Here is a 23,451-nt window from a genome sequence, read left to right on the forward strand (position 1 = left end):
AGCTGCCAGAGACACAGGGGCCCAGAGGTGACCAGCTATTGGTAATTTGCACAAAACTGAGGGGATTTCTGGGACTTGGGAACTTCTAGTCCAGGTGAGCTAGACTAGCAAACTTACCATTGTCGGGACCAGAGACATTTGTTGTTCAGGGTGAAATTTTTTTGGTTCTGAGACAGGGTCTCACACAGCCCAGGGTAGCCTCAAACGTGTTATGTAGCCAAGGATGACCCTGATGTTTAACCTTCCTGGTTCTACCCCTACCCCCAGTGCCTAAAATCTAGGTGTGTGTTACCAAACTCAATTTATACAGGGCTGAGGATCAAAATCAGTCTCCAAATTATTTTATTATTTTTATATTTTAATAACGAAAGCACAGAGCATTGCTGCCAGGTGTGATCCATTGGCATTCGCTATCAGTATCCACGCACAAGGATTTTCAAATGGGAAATTTTTTGTATTTATGAAGGAAAGAAGATGATTTTGTTAAATAAATAGGCTTCCCAGGGGAATGATAATCAGTCTGGATATGATGGTCTTTAGAAACAATAACTTCATTATCAATGATTCTCATCTGTTTATTCCATTATCTCATACAGACTTCAAGTTCAATCCCCAGCACTATTATTACATAAGTGCTTTTCCTTCAAAATGGTCTGTCACTCAGACTTTCTGTTCATTTAAAATGATGCTTCCTGTCTCTCAAAGTAGCTCCTAATTCAGGGCCAACTGGTTTATTCAACACCATGGACTGGACTTGGTTAAAAATAGAATCTGTGGGGCCAAGTGGATTTTCTTAAAGAAAGAAATTTCTAGAGACATGCAGAGAGAGAGAGAGAGAGAGAGAGAGAGAGAGAGAGAGAGAGAGAGAGCGAGCTGCTCAGGAGGCTGCTAAGGGAGTCCGTGCTTGCACAGAGAATCTGGGAATGCTGTGTCCCTCATCTAGTATGCAGCTCCATTTATTCAGGGGAGCACTGGCCCTGTGTCTGACCTACTCTTCCACATGAAAACCTAATACATGAAAGGTGCTTTCACCTGCCAAAGCTACTTCATGTGCACGATCTTAGTGGGCAGGCAGAGGACGGGCTACTTCTACCATTTCTCTGAGGAAGGAAATAAGGAAAGTGAAAGTTCAAGTGACTTGCCCAAGGTACACAGTGTTCCCCAGGGGACACTAGGTGGAGTCCTCAAGGCTGCTACTCACAAGTCTGTGTGTCGCTTCTGAAGTCGGCAAACCTGCATCAAAAGTCTACACTGGGTACAACGGGACACTGATACACATGGAGGAACACATGGCACTTCTCTTGAAGAAGACGGTGAGAAATTAGACACAAACATGTAAAAGATCTCTGTACAAGACAACTGGGGACATGCTAGAAGGAACCTGAGATGCTGGGACACTAAGGCACGGGGCAGGAGGATTCAGAGTTCTCAGAAGAGGTGACATTGAGTTCAAGATAAGTAGGGGCAGGCCAGCCCAACAGCTTTCTAATTCTAACCCCTTTTGGGACACTCCTTGTCTTAGTCTTCTGTAATAGGTTTTGGAAGTTAGCTTCTTAGTATGTATATTTACAGAGCATAACCTGATATATGCCACTCTAACCTCAAGCTGCTACTTCTCTATCTCAAATGGGAGCACATTAGTCTGGCTTCTGTGAACAGAGACCAGTCCAAGCTCTGTTCCCAGAACCAACCACACCTAGAAGCAAAGGGAGCGACAAGGAAGTACTCAAAACTAGAAGAGGGCTAAGGTTATAGCCTGCATAGTAGAGTGGTTGCTTAGTATGGAGGAAGCCCTGTGTTCATTCCCTGGTACCACATAAACCGAGTACAGTGGCATACACACTCCAATCCTAGCACACTGGTGGTAGAGGCAGGAGGATCATACTTTTAATGTCATCCCTCAGCTACATAGTAAGTTTTAGGCCAGCCTGGGCTATGCAAGACCCTGCCTCAAAACAAAACTAACAATAAACAAGAAGAGTTCATTGCTATTTTTTTAAAGTTCTGCATGGCTTACTAAGATTAGAGGGCAAACAGTTGAAAATTCCTCTGACACTTGAGCCACAAATGGAAATAAAATTCCCTCCACACAGAAATGAAACTACAGTATAAAGGAGACAAACCCAAGGATCGAAGCTGGCCTCATGTAAAAGAATAAAATTCACTGGTTTGAGAAATTGAGAAATCATGACTGATTTTAATCATCAGTTTCCTTTTCCACAAAGGTTAAGTGCAGGGTGACAAGAAGTTTAGTGTTAAGCAACTCCGTTGGACTGGCAACTAGCCTCATTCTCGTTTCTATCCTGGCTGAGGACTACCACCCAGGCCAAGGACAAGGGTTTTCATGTTTTGCAGAAGAGATAAGATAAAAGGAGTGGGGGCAGGCCATGCTGTTCCTGAGAAATAGGTCATCAAGGGGAGCTGCTACATTCAGGCCCAGTAAATGTCTTTAAGGGTTGTTTTTATAGATGTGTTTCCTTTTTTGCTGTACTGAGGCCAGAATCCAGAGTCTTCCACATGCTAGACAATGCTGGCTCTATCCCTGAGCTACGCCCCTGGAATCAAAAGATGCCTTGACTAATTGCATTAATAGCAACAATAGCTACCATTTTTGAGGGCCTACTGTGTTCCAGACATTGTACTTTGCATTTAACAGTATTGCAAAAGCTAATTAGGAATCTCTTAAGTAAAGAATTGACTCCATTTTCACATGGGGAAAATGGGGGCTTGGAAAAGAAAAAGAGCTAAGATGTAGACTAGAAATTCAACCCCCAGACATGCTGACTCCAAAATTGTATGCCTAAATAGTGTTGCTTCATGGTACCATGTATCTTTAAAAATCTGTCTCTGGGTTTTTAGTTTGTTTGTTTGTTTTGTTTTTGTTGTTAATTGTTAACAGCTGTGCCTACATGCCAGAAGACATCTTTGGACTGGAGAGTAGGCATCAACATCTTATCTGCCAAGTAAGCTAGCAGAATTTGGTGTTAAGTGCCCTGCCCCAGCATACAGTTCACACCTGCATGACCATTGAGAGCTCTATCTGGATCATTCTCAAGACAGTACTCTTCTCAATATGCCTCCAGTACCCAGGTCATGTTTCCTAACCACTCAGGTTCTCATTACTGGAACCCTCTGCCTGTGCCACTGACAATCAGCTGGCTGAGATGCAACCATGTGCACACTGCAGGGACCACGCGAAGCCCTGCAGTGCTCTTTTCAAAGTTGATGGAAAAAATTATTTGCAGGATGGGGGAGCAGCAATGAAATAAGTCTATAACCCACCAAGTTCCTGTTTTGCCCTTTGAAGGAGGCAAAGACACTCTAAAGATATAGAAGCTTGTACATGTTACTTTAATAATTTCTTTAAAAGTAGTTATTTCCCCTCATGGCTCCATTGCTTCACCTTTTCAGGTGCAGTGATGGTAAGAGAAGATTCTTTTCTTCCAATCTTGATAAAGAAGAAGTGATATTTATTTGTGGAGGACAGATATAATGATGGAGACCCTACCTAGAAGGCCCTCAAATGCTCTCTGTATAACAAAATTATCTGAGCCCAGGAAGTGCTGGCATTGTGTATTATGAGGACATACATAATCTGCTTAAAATAATAAGCCATCCAGCCTTCAACAGGTGGTCTACAAGCATAGCCACACACTGCATGAAGATGTCTCCTCCCAATATTTAAGACATGACAGCTGACCAAATGCAGCCCATTCTGAATGAGGCACATTGTATTAAGCCATTACTCAGACGGATGAGCCATTTTTTTCCTCATTCAATTTTGAAGGAAAAGCTACAATCTTTAAGGGATAAATGTCACTATATCATCATGGAGTGGGTCCTGATAAATAGCTGTTGCTAAGGACAATTTTTAAGATAAATCTATGATGAAAAATATAGCAATCTAATCCCCTAGATGGATCATTACACATGGGTACACCCCAAACAGATCTGTCTTTCTCTACCAGGATTTTTTTAAAAATCCTTAGCAGTCATCAATAATATTTCATGCCATAGTGGATTAAGTAATTTTCGGTGTAATGCATCTGTCTTTCACAGCTTTTTCATAAACAGTGTTGACTTAGCTATCTAGGATGAAGTCAAACATGTAACTGCTACACTAGCAAACAGCTGGGTATGACAACGCTTTCATTCTAGGATAGACATAGTAGTTCATCAAATTGGAATGAGTGGAGTGTACTGATTCTGCTTCCTGAAGAATTCATGCAAATGAAATCCAAGGATGTTTGAGGGAGACTAAGACTTGTGGCAAGAGCTAGCAATAAACCAAATAAAAAGGCCGTGTTTGCTCCCCTCCCTCCATCCAACCCTAAACAGCATCCTGAAGAACAGATAGAAAAGGATGAAGTAGCAATGAGAAGACAGTACTGGCGAGGTAAAGGAAGGGTGTACCTGCATTCTAAGCCTCAGAGTATGACGGGCTACTGGGTGAGCCTCAGCTACAGTGTGCTCTTGGGATGCCTTGCTACTGAAGAAGCTCGGAACCAAACACCTTGAAAGCACAACTCAAGCCACTGAACGCCATTTCCGTCTTCCAGCATTTACTTTTTCTCCCGTCCTCCCTTCCTCTTGGCTCTATATTCTGTCATCTATATTTTCTTCCCTGTTGCTCCTTTTTTGGGGGTACAGAGGATGGAAGTCAGGTTCTCATACATGCTAGACAAATGCTTGCTTTCCCAGTGATTTGCATCCCAGGGTTCCCACACTGCTGCTTTCATCAGCAGTCCTATAGTTCAAACAGCTTGCATTCTACCTTGGGTTCTTTGGACAAAAGCCACACTATAAACCTAAAAATAAGCCCAAACATCAAAAAATAAACAGTCTATTTTAAAACAAGAGCGTGGGAGCTATGTATAGTATCTGCTCCCTTCCATTGGTCTGTTCTCATGAAGTTGGAATGAGATGAACGTGTGTGTGTGTGTGTGTGTGTGTGTGTGTGTGTGTGTGTGTGTGAGAGAGAGAGAGAGAGAGAGAGAGAGAGAGAGAGAGAGAGAGAGAGGAGAGGGAGAGGGAGAGGGAGAGGGAGAGGGAGAGAGAGAGAGAATATACACATACTATGGAATGGAAGTCTTTCGTTAATTCTTTTGATGACTGAAGGTCATCTCCTCTTGCTATGTAAAAAAACGAGAGATTTGATAGTTGACAGTTCTAGAACTCTATCCCACCCCAAAGTCCTCAAAAGAGAGTGGTTTTAAAATACCAGCAATATAAAAGCAGGGTAAAATGTCCTCTCCAGCTTTTCCTCAATCACGGAAGAATATAAGCTATCTTATTAACCTATTTTTGAGAAGTACTTTCAGTATATGTCAGGAACTGGGTGTTAAAGTCTCATTCTCCTACCTGTTGATATGCCATAGTTTATCTCTTTTTTTTTTTTTTAAAAAAAAGCTTTTTTTTTAAGATTTATTTATTTATTATGTATACAGGAGAGGGTGCCAGATCTCATTACAGATGGTTGTGAGCCACCATGTGGGTGCTGGGAATTGAACTCAGGACCTCTGGAAGAGCAGTCAGTGCTCTTAACCTCTGAGCCATCTCTCCAGCCCCAGTTTACCTCTTTAATCTAGCAGAGAAGAAAATAAAAGGCCAGGGCTTGGGAGATGGCTCAGTAGGTAAGTATGCTTGCTCTGCAAGCATAAGGATCTGAATTTAAATCCAGCACCCATGTAAAAAGACAAGGATGGCTACACATGCCTATAACTCTCAGCATTGGAGAACAGAGACAGGTAGGTCATGAGAGCTCACGGGCCAGCCAGCCTACGTGAAGGGTGAGCTTCTGATTCAGTGAGACATTCTGTCTTAAGGCAATAAAGTGGAAAGCAATAGAGGAAGATATCCAACATTTGCTGGCCTTCTCATGCATATGCATGGGTGTTCAACTACACACTCACGTGCATACACCACACATGAAGATACACACATGAACTAAAATAAACTTTAAAATTGAAATTTTCTCCACTTTTTGAAGAACCCAGAAGGTTTCAAGACAAGAACACAAGTCTTTGAGAACTAAAGGTGTTGTTTTGCATATCCCCACTTCTGCCTTTCCAATTCTCAGAGAAATCTTGGCAAGACATTATAAACATATGAAGGTTTGGCTGATCCCTGGAAATCAGAAAGAGAATTCATAGTGCATGTGTGTGTATATAATTTCTCAGTTGAAATGCAAGGTAAGATTGCAAAGCATGGAGAAGAGGCACCCTCACTGTAATTCGCCCTCTGCAGATCTTAAGGATTTTGTTCTGTAATGAGGGATGCCCCTGGTGAGAGTCCAAGCCATTCCAGGCACAAGATGAATACAGATTTGACACCGACAGAGGTAACTATGTTACACTGTCAGCCTGTAAAGATAACAGCTCCTTCTTGGAACTGACATCTGGGGTGAGGACCATCCGGATCCCACCCAGGTATGTCACAAAAGGAGCAACAGGAGAAGCTAGGGAGGAATCAAAGTGAACTAAGGCATCAATTACAAATTAAAGTGCAAGTGTCTGTTTCCTCACTACTAGTCATCCTCCGTGTTTCTAGGAAGCATGCTAAGTGTCAGAGAGGTAAACTTATTTTACACTGAGAGCTGAGAAGAAAAGACTCAGGAGAGACTGACTCCAGTGAAATCTAGAGATGGAGTTGAGCAATGAAAAGGTTACTACGTCTGTAGTATGAGTGTAGGCATACATGTTGAGGTCAGAGAACTATTTTTAGGAGTTGGTTCTCTGCTTCCACTGTGGACTCTCCAGTTGTAAGGCTTTACCAAGTGTTTTGACCCACTGAGCCATCTTGCTGCCCCACCCCGTTACAGTACATTAAAGATCAGTGCAATTAAACAGTAAAACTGGGCTTCCCTAGTACAAACTATCCAGAAAACGAAGGAAGGTATCAGTCAATTATTCAGACACTGGACTTAACAATCTGCATGGGTATCTGAGAGCATAGTCACTACGGTGTTTGTTCTTCATCTAGGAATTATCAGGGCAGTGCAGTCAAACCCCATGGGTAACTAGTGCGAATTCCAGGGTAAATTTGGTCGGGCTGTTTGTTTTTCTCTTGGGCTTCAAGACTCCCTAACTGAAACTTCTGTCTCACAAAGGCAAAAGCTGGAAGAATTTCTGCCTTCTGCAACTGTAGGTAGGTGGCCCAAGTGGGCCAAGGCTGTTAATTTGAAGACTTCTCGGTTAAATCCTGAAATCTCATGCTATCTAAAGCTAAGATGGGGTGGTAGTGGGGAAGCGAGGAGAAGAAATGATAGGTGTAAGAGGCACTCACAGAGATGAGATCTGTGAAAACATTCCTTCAGTTGATTGCATTCAGAAGATAAAAATAGAAAGGAATTGAAATTGCCCTTATTTGCAGAGAAAATGGCTCCCTGAACTCTTTACAAGTGGAGAGGTGTGTATGCCTGGATAGTAGGAGCACTGCTTACCGAGCAGATGGGAATGTTGCTCAGTATTTCCATCATCTATATTTTCATTTTGATAAGTATCTCCAATGATTAAGTCTCATTCTCTGTCGGGAGTTTTGAGTTTCAGAAGTAAAATATTTTCCAAGGAATCTAAACCTAATCTATAAAGATAACAGTGATATAGCCCGTATGATACTACAAAGTGGAGACTGCTATTGAAGGCTAAATTAAATAAGAAACTCCGTGAAAGGTATTTTCACTGCAGATGAGAAATGAGTGTAAAGCTAATCTTTATAAATGACATGAATAGAGGGCACACATGTCTTCGGGCTAAAGAACTTTAGATCATTAAGTGTACATTGCTGAGGAATTTTTTGAAAATAGAGTTTGGCACTATTCCCTAGCCTCATCATTGCATTAGGTCACTAATACAAGCACAGGTTAATTATAACCTGAGGTTACTAAGCAAGGAGGAGTCGATTCCTGGTTTATATTAGCCTTATTCTGTCTGTAAATGTTATTTCTCTCCCCCCTTCTTTTTTTTTTATCTTTTGTTCTTGGATAGTATGTAACAACAACAAAAGCTGTCTCAAAATAAATACTTCAGATGTAAAAATAAGAATTTAGAGTAACTTTTCCCCATATTACAGTGTTTATTTTATTCTGCTGTCTAATAAATTATGGTATTAAAAGAAAGAAAACTCAATAAAAATTCAACTAACAAAAGTTTGGCATGGGCTGGAGAGGTGGCTCAGAGGTTAAGAGCACTGGCTGCTCTTCCAGAGGTCCTGAGTTCAATTCCCAGCAACCACATGGTGGCTCACAACCGTCTATAATGAGATCTGGTGCCCTCTTCTGGCCTACATGCAGGCAGAACACTGTATACATAATAAATAAATAAATCTTTTAAAAAAAAGTTTGGCATTTAAACTCAGTGGTAAAATGCTTGCCTAATATACATGAAGATCTGGTTCCTATCCCATGGACTACAATTTTTTTCAGTTAACAGATTTCTTAAAGTGGGCAGGTAGGGTGGCCTATGCCTTTAATCCTATCACACAGAGGAAGGGGCAGGCTGATCTCTGTGAATTCAAGCCCAGCTTGATCTACATAGTGAGTGCCACAAACGTGTTTTTGAACTGTCTACTGTAACCCTTATTATTTTCTACTTTCTAAAATATTTATTGACTAATTGTCTTCAGAGGTACTTCCCACATTTGATCATTTCATATGAAGCTATAGCCCTAATTCCTACACTATATCTATCATCCTTCCAGTTACAGCTCTGGAAATTCATCATCATTTAACATTAATTTACCATTGTGATAGTTAAATCTGATTGTTATCCTGACTGGATTAAGAAACACCTAGAGAATTGACTGAAGTATAACTTTGGGTGTATCGGAAGAGGATTAACTGATTAGTTAAGATCTGGCCTGAATGTGGGTGGTACCGCTGTTTAGGCAGGGGTCCCTAACTGAAACAAAAAGGGAAAAAAGAGAAAAAAGTGTGTTTGACTAATTTTCACACTCATTGAAATACATCAGGATCTGGATCATACTATTTTCATTGTATCACTCAAAATAAACATACAATAAAAGCAACAGAAGGCTAATGAAACATGTACATGTTCAGAAACCCAACCTAAAGCCAGAAATAAAAACTATGGAATTGTTTATTTTCTTGGTTCCAAGGCAGTATCCTTCAAAAATGTCTACCAGCTATGAAGTAGTTAATACGAGCAGAACACAATAGAATATTCTGCTGATTCAACACTTTCACTTGGGAAAGTAGTTTTTTTTCTTAAAGCATTAGAGGACATACCTGGTGTGGTTACATGTACTTTAACAATTATAATGAAGAGAGCAATACAAGGGCTTGACACATAGGAGGTGTTCAAGCATTAAAGTAAAATGAATGAATGAGCACATCACTAAATATATTATAAATTAAAATGTCTGTTTTAATATGGGAGCATTGCTAGCTTATATTTAAGAATTGTTTTTCTTTCTTTTTACCATATTATCATAGCAGTGGGATAAGTCACTAGGGTGTTTGCTCATCAAGTTTATATAAGAGCTGTATTTGACTTGTGGGAGTTTTCTAAGTACTATATTGTGTGTGTGTGTGTGTGTGTGTGTGTGTGTGTGTTTTAAAATAAGCTTTTTATAAAGCTAGTACCAACTGTCTTCTTCTGACCATTAAAAATTATGCCTTAACAGTTAAGTATATTTTCATGATTTTACTTAGTACTCTTTACCATTCAGGATGACAAATATACATTATTTCTCCAGAGTGAGGATGCTGCATGGAGCCATTAATCCCTATAGCCTCATTCACATTTTCTCCAAGGGAGTCTATCTCTATACAAGTTCAGTCCATCATCCAGGGTGGCATGCAATCTCATTCTTGCGTCTCCTGTCAGTAAAATCACTTAGATGAGAAACAAGCTGTTTGGGGGCACGTATTTTATCTTGTATTGTGAAGAAAAGAGTTAGAGGGGAAAGGAAGACAAAAAGAGATGTGACATGAATTGAGCTTCCCGTATGTACCAGTCTTCAAGAAATTTTACATATCTGACCTTACTTAAGAGTCAAAGCAACCTTGTAAAATGTCCTTCCCTTACAGAAAAAGACCTGGAGACTTTCTGTGTTAAGTGACTCTCCCAAGGCAAGACACAGAACTAAGATAAAAACACAAGTTCACTTGACTCCAGAATATTCCTCTGTCTATTATACTATAGTGCAAATTCTATTCACCATCTTATGTCTCAGGGTCAGAGCCCACTGGAATATAAGCTCTTCAAAGAAAGTAATACGAATTTTCTTTTACCTTGCACCCATAGCATCTAACTTTGTACCTAACATCATGTAGTATTTCTGAAACTCAGGGAGGTCTTGAACTTTCTGTCTCAACTTCCAGAGTATGTACGATCATAGGCCTGTTGCACCAAATCAGCTTAACATATAGTTCTAGTAAGTAACCAACTCCTCTCTCCCTCTCCTTCTCTCTCTCTCCCTCTCTCCCTCTCTCCCTCTCTCCCTCTCTCCCTCTCCCTCTCCCTCTCCCTCCCCCCCCCCTCTCTCTCTCTCTCTCTCTCTCTCTCTGATTCTGTCTCTACCTATCTATAAATGTAACAATAATAACTAAAAAAGAAGGGCCTGGAGAGATGGCTCAGTGGTTAAGAGAGCTTGTTGCTCTTGCAGAGGACCTAGCTTCAGTTCCCAGCACCCACATGGTGGCTCACAGCCATCTGTAGCTCCAGTTCCAGGAGATCTGACTCCCTCTTCTGGCTTCTGCAGGTACCAGGCATACATATGGTACACAGACATACATGCAGACAAAATATCTATACACATAAAATAAAAATTAAGAAATCTAAACCAATAAATAAACTAATCAAAGAAGAAGTAAAAAATTTAGGAGTAAAAGGGGGACACAGGAGGAGATGGCAGAGGAAGAGGGAGATAGGAATGGTATACAAAGTTCTCAAAAACGTTATAAACAAAAACAAAGAAAAATATAAATGTTGAGGGCATAAAGGACTGAACAAAGAAAGAAAGACACACAGAGCCAATGGTTCTCAACCTTCCTGATGCTGTGACCCTTTAATACAGTTCCTCATGTTGTGCTGACCTCCAATCATAAATTCCGTTGCTACTTCATAACTGTAATTTTGCTACTGTTACGAATCACGATGTAAATATCTGATGTGTGACCCTCGTGGGGATTGTGACCCACAGGTTGAGAACCACTGCTCTAGGGAGATTAGGCCACCTTCCATAAGCTAAGCAACGAGTCTGTGGAAAGGCTCAGGAGGCCATGTCTACTCTCTTCTATACTTTCTTCTTTACTATGCTTACAAAGCTCATACGTCTTGAAAAGCATGTTGCAGGCTTCTAAGCATTCCACACTGTTGACTTCACCCTATAATTCCAAGCTGGTCCTCATTGTGCGGTGCGGTGGAGATTAAGAACGATTAGCCTGCTAGAACAAAACTCTGTGAGGACAGGGCCACTTGTCTATTTTGTTCAACTCAACATGCCTGGCACTTAAGATGTTCAATAAATATTTGTGCAATAAATGAATATATTCTTTTTGGAGTCAGTAATGAGTACATTCTTCATAAATATTGACATGACAGTTAGTATAGACTACACTAAAAATCCTCAAATGAGCAAACATTTCAGCAAACTTGTTCAGGGAAATGGTACTCCTCTTTGCCTCCTCTTTCTTCTTTTCTTCATCTTTAGCATTCATTTCATAGGATTGTTGCAAAGAAAGAGAGTTAATATAGACAAATTACTTAGCATCGTGTTTAATGCACAGTTAACTCTCAATAAATGAGAGCAGTTAGCATGAATATGATTGTTTCAAATAGAACGAATAATGGTCTGCATAGTGACAAGCTGAAAGACAAACAAATTCACCACATGCTTTATACTTTGTGAAATATGCCTGAATATGTAATTCTGCATGGGCTTCAAAGCTAGAAAATTCTCGGAGAGCTACAAGTTATACATAACATTGGATCATCATAAATGTGTACAGTTGTGTTTTGTGGATAATTTTTTCTTATGAAGTTAATAAAGGAAGGGAATTTACTCAATCTTCAGGTATGATGATTAGTCCTCAAATGTTGCTATAACTAACTTTCACAAAAGATTACCTCTCCACAAGTTCTTGTCCGTTCCAGCACAGGGTATCATTTTCGGCCACGGGGCTATGGCTGCAGACGTAACCAGGCAAGGCACTATAGAAGTTGATGAAAGACTTCAGCTTCTGAATCAGTTCCCTGAAAGGAAAACAAAACATCTGTGCATCAGAGGCAAGTAAGCACAGTATGAGAAAAGTTTAATTTCCTTATCAGCATGACAGAAAAGCTCTGCCAGGCTGATTAGAGCAATAAATGATTTTTAAAAACATTCTTAGCTATGAGGCTACAATTTAGCATTAAAAAAATCAATAAAATAATAGTGGGTAGGAGAAGGTTGCCTTCCATAGAAGGTGCTGTTCCTATCAGGAGGATGATTTAATTCCAACATCCATTTTCTCACACGTTCAAGCAGCTTCCCTTTTTTTCAGAATGCTGTTACCTACATTCTCAAAGGTGCTGATTACGAGGCACACTGGAATACTACATATCTTTTGGTTTCTGAGTGTAATTGAGTGCATTGATTGTAATTTACAATGCTATTACCCTAGAGATGGCCCCTTTCCACATAGGCTTCGGATAATGGCTGCAGATTCAAATGGTGGGGTGCTCAGAATACTATAAGCTCTATGAAATTCTCCTGATTATGCAGTCAGGGAAACTCACTCACATCTTCTAAGAGGAGGAAGGTGGCTTGGTTCTTTGTCTGTATATTGTTTTTCTTGTGAGGCGGAGCAAAGGGGAGAGTGCTGGAGTAGTATATATTATTATTAACTTGCTTTCATTTCTATGCTGTTTATGAATAGAAAAGAGAGCACATATACTATGCAAATGTGTATAAGCACACAGATATAAATTATAGCAAGATTTTTTTTGCCTATTTCTTATTTTAGTTGTACATGCATTTACAGTATAAGTCAGACTGGATAAATGAATGTTTATGAAACATTTAAATATTTCTATAATAGATGTCCAATAATAAACAAAAATAAAATATACTTTATTTTTAAATTAGTGCCCTGATAGAAAGCAACACTGCTCTTCACATCTTATACTGGTCAGGGAATCTTCTGAAAGAAAAGCAATCACTTGAGTGTCTGCAGGCTAAGAATAGAGTGTCCTGGAGCACAGGCCTTTGGTGGAGTCACAGGTGTGACTGCCATTTGAAGGGCAGAGAAGTCATGAGTCTGCCAATGCCTTCTAGGAGGGGTTCCCAGATCCAGCTGAAATTGGAAGGCTGGTGGAAATGATCTTGCAGTTCATGCCATTTTCTGTTTACCATAAAACTATTCTTTCATTTACTGTGTGTGTGTGTGTGTGTGTGTGTGTGTGTGTGTGTGTTCAGAGGAAATAGTTTTCAGCACATGTTTACAAAAGCTTAGGTCACAAGAAAGCCAGGGTGATGGACTGAACAAGCAGAAAAGGTTATTGCGACATATATAATGCCTGCTACTCCAATACTTGCTTCCTGCTGTGTCCGTGCTCACCTCCCAGCCTATGCCTGGCATGTGAGCACCGTCAATCTCCAAAGAGAAGAGGCTCAATACAGAGCTCTGAAAAGAAAAGTCAACATTACAGTTTCTCAAGAGGAGAAAGATGGGTTCAATTAACGGCTAATAGGAGAGATGTTCTGTTTTACAAGGTAATAATCCAGTTCCCAAGAGGAGAAGCTGAAAGACTAAGGGCTGAGGCTGAGTAATTCCCCCGGCTCCACCAGGGAATGGAATGTGGGCATTAGTTTGGGGGAAATGATGGCCTTCTTTATAATGAAAGAGTTTCCCTTAGGCTTCCTCCTACCTCTATACACACTCTCAGGAACATGCAACAGGGAAAGAAAAATGGGACCCATACTGAGGCCTTCCACTTTGATATCCCTAGAAGTTGGAAACAAAGGGAACCTAAATTTCCCCCTGCCTTTCAACCCCTGAAGCTTTCTTAGCTCATCATAAAGATAACTCACGAGTTGAGAAAGAACCAAATGAGGTTCTACCTAACATCAAAGGAACGAGGTACTGCAGTAAACCTAAGACCTGCTGCTTCAGTGTAGTAGAATACTGCCCAGAAAGGTCAAGATAAAAATCTAGGGAACCCGCAAAGAATGTGGATAATATAACATAGTCTGGGGCATCACATTCTAGAACTAAGGGAAATGTTTTGAAACTTAAAGTTTCATTAAAGCTTTCACTACCTCCTTCAACTAGGATGGGCATATGAGACAGGTTTTTAAAACTTACCTTGAAATTAGTCATTGTCAACTTAGAAAACAATTTCATTCAGCAACCATGTTATCACTGTGGTTGCGTTCTCAGAACAATCCCTTCAAATCTGCTATGAGTAGTAGCTGAGAACTCTGGGTTTGGAGTCTGACTCAGCTGAGTTTTAAATGCCAGCTCATTCTCACTTACGCAGCACAGCAACCTTAGGCAGACTCTAAACTTAGCTGAGTTTTGATTTCCTTTGTCAGAAAATGAAAAGTAATGAGCATCTACGGCACACGGTTGCTATGATTCACTGAGACAACACATATGAGGTGTTTACCATGTTACTCCCACCACCACAGTACCCACACAAGTAATTGGTCATGTCTTCATGACGGAAGTGATGGCCCATCCTCCCATCCTCATGATCTGAAGGATAAAATGTGGTACATATGAAATATAGTCTACATAAATTTGTGTGTAGGATAATTTTTAAAATTCAACTTCTAGAAGAAAACACATTTGTACAACATGATTAAGTTCTAACCATTTTTTGAGGTGGGTATTCATAAGTGCAAACAAGTTCACTCCAGAATTAGAAGAATTTTGGGGGTGGGCACTGGAGATTACATCTAGGGCCCTGCAAGTGTTTTACCTCTGAACTGCATGCTCAACTCTTTTTTGACTTTTTGAGACAGAGTCTCACTAAGTTCTTGAGACAGGTCTTAAACTTGTGATCCAGCTGCCTTAGTTTCCTTAGCAGCTAAGATTACAGGCAAGAGCTTCAGCTGGAGCTCTGTCCATTTCTTCCTTCATCTTTTAAAATAAAGTCGTTTGACTTTCTTTATCATTGTAAAAGAAACACATTTACCACAAGTAATTTAGACTATAGAAGAGGAGGGGGAGCAAGGGGGGGAGGGGGAGGAGGAGGAGGAGGAGACGACCCATTCATGGACCCAGTAGGCAGAGATAATGTGTTAATATTTGTGTATACTACCTTCTGTTCTTGGTAGGTTTTATCACTAGGTTCTTTCTGGTTCTCAGGGTACATTATCTTGATTCTGAGTAGAATCAAGACATAGCTGTTCTGAGAGGAATCTCAGAATAATGGAGTAGAAGCTGGGGATGTGGTTCAGTGGCAGAGTACCTACCTAGAACACGCAAGGCCCATAGTTCTTGATTTAGTATCACAAAACAGCTGACTGTGTGATAATCCCCTAGACTTGTGTGACAAAATGCTATTTGTCCTTCCCAGAACTGAGACCAGGTCTCTAGCACAAGTAGGACACTGACCAATCTCTCAGAGCCCCAAAAACCTGTCAGAGTACAGGATCATTACTTTATGCAAAATCTTCTGCATTACCACGGGAAAGTCATTCTTGGTTCCCAAGAAAAACTTTGAATCTTGAAAATAAATGCAGCCATACTTCTTTTGAAGGCAGAAAAAGGACTGTAAACTGTGGGAGAGTCAATGAGGTTTCAAAGGGCAGTGACAACAGGTGATAATGTCCTCTGACACCACAGCAGCAGAGTGTGACCGAAGTAGTTTACCTCCCATGGAGTTTGCTGGGCCTCTCTTTTTTCTCCTTTTCTTTGTCTTTGCCTATCATCTCTCCTCAAGCTTGCTCTAGCACGGGAGCTAGGCAGATTGTTTTCTTAAAGAAAGCTTTTCAGCACCTTCATGCATTTCCATCATTTTAAAAGACAGTAACTTGAATATTTCTATTTTTCCTTTTAAAGAAAGACACTTGAACCTAGGTGGTATGTTAATTTCTCAGATTTCTGTCTTTATGTTGGTACTCTATGACAGACAACAAAAGAATTTCTACCTGTGAACACTAAAGCAACCTGTAACTGGAGAAATCATTTGACTTGGAAGGAATGTTCTTTGATTCTAATCACACCTTATTCATATACATATATATATATATATATATATATATATATATATATATATATCATTGACATAGAAACTAGTGCAGCTTATGGCTCTTACTTGTGACAAACCCAACATTTGCTTATGGCAGTCTGCTTAGGAAAGGATCTTTTCACAGAGGTTTCATTTAGTGTATAAAATGGGGAACTAAAGGGTGGAGTTCCTTTGTGTGCATGAGCCATTTGGAAGTACTGGAGTTGGGCGCATGTCATTTTCCCAAGCGGGCATCTACCATTCCAGAGAGCGCATCCCAATTTTCAGATGTGGAGGAGGGGGCTGCCTTCGCTTTCACACATTGATCTCCTTGGGCAGGCATCAAAGCAGTGCTAATTGGAAACCAGTGCAAGTAAAACACAGCCTTTCATCCCTGACTGCAGATCCTGAACTTTTCGATTATGATTAAGGTTCTTTTTCCCTTAATGTAAACTAATAGGAGCTCATTGTTTTGTTTTGTTTTAATTTGAAAAGACAGAAAAATAGAAAAAGCAAACTGACTTTTTCAGTGAGATCATGCCTAATTCTGATGGAAGGAGACTTCCCCCACTTTAACCTCAAACGACAACTTCCTGCCACTCCAGACACAAGCATCCTTCCTCTCTTCCCATCCCCTTTGTTTGGAACACTTTCCCATCCTTTCTCTCCTTTATCCGTTGAATTCTTGCTCTTCTCTTAGTCTGAGTTCAAAAGCTCCCTGATCCTCGTAGTAGCCTTTCTTGGTACTCCTAGGAAGGCTGCTAACTTTTCCATCTGTGATCCTGCCACTCTTTTGTCAATAGCTCTGTCAGGGAAATGATGTCTATATAAGACACTATATATTTCTATGTCTGTCTCCTTGACTGGACTGGGTAGGGGTACTCTTCTCATCAGAACCTAAGTCTGAGCAGATAGATAGGTTTCACAACTCTTGATTGTTAAGTTCTACGTAGGGGCAAGATAATAGCTACCTGACCTGAAACTCATTTTTGACATACTCAAGATATATTTTGTTGCTTTCATCAGTGGCTAGAAGATACGCCTGAACTTACAAGGCTGCCTAGCAAAACTTAGAGTAGTGGTCTGAGAGGGGGCAAGAATTAGCCTTGATTTTGGATCAGGGAGAGATCAGCTTGTACTTTTTTTTTTCTTTATGTAACTTCTTAGTGTTACCTAATCCATTGCCACTTCAGACTAAGTCAGAGGGGGAATTCCAGGAAGCAGGAGGTTACAATACTTAGAGGTAGTTCCACTAGGTAGAGGGACAGTAACTTTATTATCATTGGTTAGAGGTTGGGCCAGAAGCTTGGTGGATAGGTGTTGGGTGGACTATTCAACTACCAATTTTTAATTTGAAAAGGGAAAGATATTACTCATGTGCTCTACCAAACAGTATGTGGGATGTGAAAAGGACCAGGTATACAGTATCACAAGTGAAGTGATGGACAACCCCAATGTTCTAAAAATACCAGAGGTAGAAAAGACTCTGATGACTGTATTGTTTCTGCTTTGACGTAATCTAAGTGCATGGTATTCTGCCATCAGTGTTCTAAATTTCAACATGTGTTCCTTAAAGAAAACATGAATCCCATACACAGACCGCCGGTCAAGTATAAAATTGCCTTTAAACTGAGCTAAGCTATTTCTAAAACTAGTTGTGTGTTGCAAAGTACCCAGTTGGGGGCAGACAAAACAAACAGATGATTTCTGAATGCTTCCAAAGGAATCCTGTGTTTCTTTGTGTGCTGTTACTTTAATAAAGCAAAGGGCTTTTCAATTTATAATCAGACCCAGACAGCTTGCTTGCAAGCTGAGTACTACATTGAGTACTACACCAGCGTTCCTTTCCAAATTATGTTTTTAGCCATTGATAGATCTTCGGCACAGATGTTGAAGCTGATAGATGCACACATCCATTTTTCTTAAGAGTGTGAAATGCCGTACTGTGAGAAATGTATAAAGGTACTAACATTCTTTCAAAAGAAACCTTTCCAATAACATTCACCCAAAAGAATCCTGACATTAATTCCAATCTACAGCTTTTGTCATTTTCTCTTACTATCATTTCATTTATTTGGAAGTTGCATACAAGTTCAAAAAATGACTCTAAACAAAATATCCTATCTGAGTGCCCAGAGGGAAACACCTCCTTTAAAAATGTCTTCTTTCCCTGGAAGATCAGTATCTAGATTAACAGTTATCCTCAGGAAAGTGAATGGGAATACGTCACATAGAGCTCAAAATAGACAGAAGCCATACAGCAGAGGCTTCCAAAAACGTCCCATTTATAAATGCATCTGGATTGACAAGTTAATTTCATTTAATTTTTTTATTTTTAACCTTTAACTGATACATAAAAATTATACATAGCAACAGGGCAATTTCAAGATTGGGCTGGTTTACTGTGTTTATTTTAAGAAAGCTCTATATGTGACTGCTGCCAATTACTAAACCATTTCTTCTGTGAAGCGTTCCCTGAAGATCACTCAGTGGAGGGTCTGTCTTTCTGAAAACTATCTCTGTACTTTGACAATTCTTCAGCTTTTGCTTATAGTTGAGTCTATTTCCACTAGATTGCCCTAGAGATTGAGTCTTTGTGTTTTCACTGTCCAGCACACATTGTAGCACTACAGGGTGTTTGATAAGTTACTGTTGAGCTGAATAGTGATAGACACATGCATATATAATTCACTTCAGTCAAATGTGGGAAAGTTTCCACCGTTAAAAACCAATGCCCTGCACAGACTGAAGTGAATTCCTCAAGTGGTTCAGAAGACCAAAAATGAAAACAAAGAACAGTGGACTGTGAAAACAGAAAGACACAATCGCTAGGTGCCTGTGCACAATGACTCAGGCTTTTAATCCCAGCCCTCAAAGGGCAGAAGCAGGTAAAGTTCTTGAGTTTGAGGCCAGCCTGGTTTATACAATGAGGTCTAGGACAGCCAGGAATATATAGAAAGACTCTATGTCAAAAACCAAAACTAAAACCAAACTAAACAAAAACAAACAAACTAGCCCACATCTGACATGTTACTCATATTAATTTTCTACCTGTAGGCCAATCTCTCAAAACTCCCTAAAATTCAACAAGAACAACAAAAGAAAACAACGAAGACTAATACCTAACTATCCTTGAGTTGGGTTGGCTACATGTGTGATTCTTTGGGTAACACAGTTCTCGTAAGATTCTCGTAAGAGTTGTGCTGGGCTTCTCATATGATTTCTACCTCTTAATTATAACCCAGAAGCTGTTGGAGGGAACCTGAGTAGGGGTGAAGGTTGGATGGGAGTAAAGGGAATTAGAACCTGCATTTTGGATCCTCACTGCTGTTTTAAGAACTATGAAACATACACTTAGTTTTGTGTAAAATGAGTCATGTGAGCACATTGAGAATGTCTTGCTACTCCTTTCTCTGGTGAACTCACTGTTATAATAATGAAAATAACTGCAAGCCAGTTCATTGAATTATAAGATCTCCTTGTAAGCAGAAAATATTTTATTTACTCAATAAGGGGTCCTGAATGGGGAAGTTCATTCTACCCTGTGTTGCTGAACTAAATATTTATACCTGGAAAGCTTACACTTAAATATGGCATAGTTACAGTATCATTTTTTCTTTAACACAGACAAATTATAGATATTAATTAAGCATTCTACTCAGAAGAACTAAATATCATGTATGTAAAAAACTTTGCTCCAGTGATTTTTGACCTGAAAACACAATGGCTAATTGTATGCTGAAACGGAGGGGAAATTTTCTCTCACCTTCTTCGGCTGGATAAGGTTTCTTCACGTTCAACATGAGCAACTTTTAATACCTTCTTGTCAATAAACAGATCTTCAGGATAATAAGCAGATCTATACTGGCGTTGCTGGGAGTGGGCACACAACTTGCCAATCTGAAAAAAAAGAAATGTAATATAATAACAGTACAATGCTTTCACAGATATGATGGCAGAAACAGATTTGAGATGCACTGCAATTTCCTCCCTCAATTTCCCTTCAAAGAGCAGAACAGATTCATTAATAGAGTCAAAAGAAGCAAGAAGAAAGGAAGGCAGAAGACTGATGAGGAATTCTGTACCCATTCTAAGTGCAGTCTACTCAGATCCTTAAGATGAAAGGAAAAACATTGGAGAGGGCTCTCTACACAAGCCTCACTGTGCTGATACCCTTCAATAGCACTTGCTGTTTAGATGTAGGTAGAAGTTCACAAAAGGCAATTTAGAAATTTGAGACAATCTGATATAGGAGATGAAGTGGTTTGAGGGGTGGCACTGAGTAGCCTCTTGATAGAAGAGCAGCCTTCCATACACAAAGTGCACCCCATTCCTAAGTGTGTCCTTACTAGACTCAAGTTAAAGTATTTTGAAAAAATGTCAGTATAGTTGCTCATCTGGATTTCCTAAAAAGGCCTGAGGGAAGCAAGCATATCAACCAACCTATAGTCAGTGTCATCAGAGGAACCAACTAAATAATTACAGGATTTTATAAAAAGAGTACAGGCACTTAAGACAGCTGGATTTCCTCCATCCTTTCTACTACTTCTCACACATCCACTCAAAAACACTTATCGGATACTTCCTTCACACCCATATGGCAAAGATTTTTTAAAAATGATGCCAGCTTGCTTGCTTAGCTCCATTCTAACTTATTTCTGTGGTTAAATTATTTGCTGACTATAATGTCTAAAACAACTTCCATATATATATATATATATATATGTGTGTGTGTGTGTGTGTGTGTGTGTGTGTGTGTGTGTGTGTGTGACTATTAACTTTGTTACATGGCTCCCTGTGCCAGACTCTATGTTAAATGTTATCACCTCTACTTTATAAAGAAACTGAGGCTCAAGGAGGTTAAGAGACTTGCCTAAAGCAAACAGGTCCAGATCCACTGGATTATCTTTGAACCCATTAGTCTGACTACAAATCTTAACACAATTCCACCTCCCTTGAACATGATGCCCGCCTTTCATTTGCTTCCATATTGTTTATAAAGAAAAAGAACCAAGCTTCAATAACAGATCGCCACCTAACATAGCTCAGGTGACTATACAGAGAGGGGTTCTACGAGTGCCACTTCTGTATCTTCACACAGTTTAGAGCAGGCGTTATGCACTGCCAGGCAAATAAGTGAGTTGAAGGAATTTTCTATTACAATACCAGGCCCCAAATGCCAGTCTATCAATAAGCCATTGAGTCTGTGGGGTCATCTGGCTTCTGGATGGTTTGAGATGGCCCAATAGCCCTTACTGGGTTATCTATGTATACATAGAGGCATACATGCCCAGTTTGCTTAACTTTGGCAGGCTTCCCATGTAAATTCTTGAGTTAGAAAACATCTTAAATGAGCAGCAGAATTACCCCCATTTATGAAAGACAGAACCCATCATTTTATGTTCAAACTAGCCATCCTCAATCATTTATTCTAACATGGAAAAAGAATAAAGACCCTGGAAAATATTCCATCTAACTTTGGAATGCAAGATACTGAAATTTTCACATGTGACTATGCCACACCATATGACTTGGGCTAACTCTAACTTCACGTAAAGAATCGTATTCTCTGAATCCATCCTACCTGGGCAGTTTGCTAGGGTATTTTAGGCTAGGTAGGGGCTAGAAATAACTGGCAGACTACATTGTAACTTTATGTCAATAGGATAATACAACACATAGTTGTTATTATTATTTAAACTTCAGGTAAATTTCATTTATTATTGTTATTTAAATTGCAGATAAATTTAAGATATAAACATTATTTTTGTTCTTTAGGTGTCTATATATTATGACATGAGCATAGATCTATGTGAGGGTCTGTTTTACCAGGTTCAAAATATTATCATATTCAGGTGCACAGGCCACATTCTCTTTACATACCTGTTCCACATACAATATGTTATCTAGGTTAAAAAAAAAATAACATAGCTGTAAGATGACCCTCCCCATGGAAAATCGACCCTTTGTATCAGTGAATTCTTATTGGACCATAACATGACTTTAAATATTTGCTCCCAACCCCTATTCCAGCCTACTAGAAAGTGGAGCAGCTGAAGCAAAATAGGAAAGTTAAGGACAAAGGACAACGTAGCCAGGCAGTAGTCTGATCTTCCTTCCCAAGTTCCAAATGTGGCATTATCAAGAAGACTTTCCAAGGCACTGCGTGGGGTAAGAGACAATGACAGCGTCTTGCCAACACCTCAAACTCCTATCTGAGATAAGCCGTGCCTTATCAGACAGGCTCTATTTTCTTCTACTAATCTACCAGGAATCCAGTTTTCTCTCACACAAAGTGTTCGTCAAAGGTAGCCTGCCCCCACTTAGGATCCTCTTAACACATCTTTCACCTCCACACGCAAATCTGGAAGCAAATATCATGAGCTTATTTTGAGACTAGACACTAACAGAAAGCATAATTGACAGAGATGCGGTATTCCCACTGACGGTGCCTTTCAGCTTCTCACTTGATAAACCGCAAACTATGGTGTAGTACCTTAGTCACGTTCCCCAGCTGCACTCACTAAAGAAGCCGGACTCTCAGGTGCTGTTTTCGAAATCAATAGCCTGCCTAGGAGTATTAAACTCTTAAATAAGAAATGCAATCCAATTTCCTTTCACTGAGTAATGTACCTGGTCAAGAATGCTGCTACCTTGAAATCTGGTTAGTTGGGGTAAATTTATTAGATATGTGGGTGTTTCTATCAAAAGACTAGGAATTTAAAACCTCCCCCCTCCCCGGAACCATGATTCCTAATGGCGCCTTTATTTGTGTGCCAGAACCTAGGACAGGAGAAGCACTAGCTCTCTCAAGTGTTACAAGGCCTGACAACTAAGAAGGCATTGCCTGTGAGTGTACTCTCAGCACCAAGTCTTTCTGGCCATCCTAGCACCATTTCTCTCCAACAGAGTCTTCAAGTATTGTCTTCATGTATACAGGAAACAAATGCATTATCTGAGCATCAGGAGACTCGGCCTACAAGCTGCTTCTTCTTTCTGTTTAAATGATCACAACTGTACACACTGATGTTTCAACATATGTTGTCCAGGCATCAAATCAAGGCACTTAGCATATCCGTCATTTCAAATGTCTGTCTTTTTTATGTTGGAAACATTCAAGACCCTCTTTTTTTTTTTACATTTATTTATCTGTATGTATGAATGTATGAGCCCATGCACATGTGTGTTACATTGTTTGTGTGGAAGATCAAATTCAGACCAGGCTCTGTGATGTGTCTTTGCTTGTTGTATGATCTCACTGGACCAAGAC

General features: G+C 39.9%; 1 protein-coding gene across 1 annotated transcript in view; it reads right to left on the minus strand.

Moving 5' to 3' along the window:
- Positions 1 to 23,451, minus strand: part of Gpc3 (glypican 3) — a 339,189-nt gene that overhangs the window by 99,731 nt on the left and 216,007 nt on the right. Inside the window, exons 4-5 of the mRNA XM_059250245.1 lie at positions 19,948 to 20,081; positions 12,090 to 12,215 (exon numbers count right to left, since the gene is read on the minus strand). Coding sequence (XP_059106228.1) covers positions 12,090 to 12,215; positions 19,948 to 20,081 — 260 coding nt within the window. The remainder of the gene's footprint in view (positions 1 to 12,089; positions 12,216 to 19,947; positions 20,082 to 23,451) is intronic.

This window comes from Peromyscus eremicus, chromosome X (assembly GCF_949786415.1).
Source record: "Peromyscus eremicus chromosome X, PerEre_H2_v1, whole genome shotgun sequence".
In the NCBI taxonomy this organism is placed as follows: domain Eukaryota; kingdom Metazoa; phylum Chordata; class Mammalia; order Rodentia; family Cricetidae; genus Peromyscus; species Peromyscus eremicus.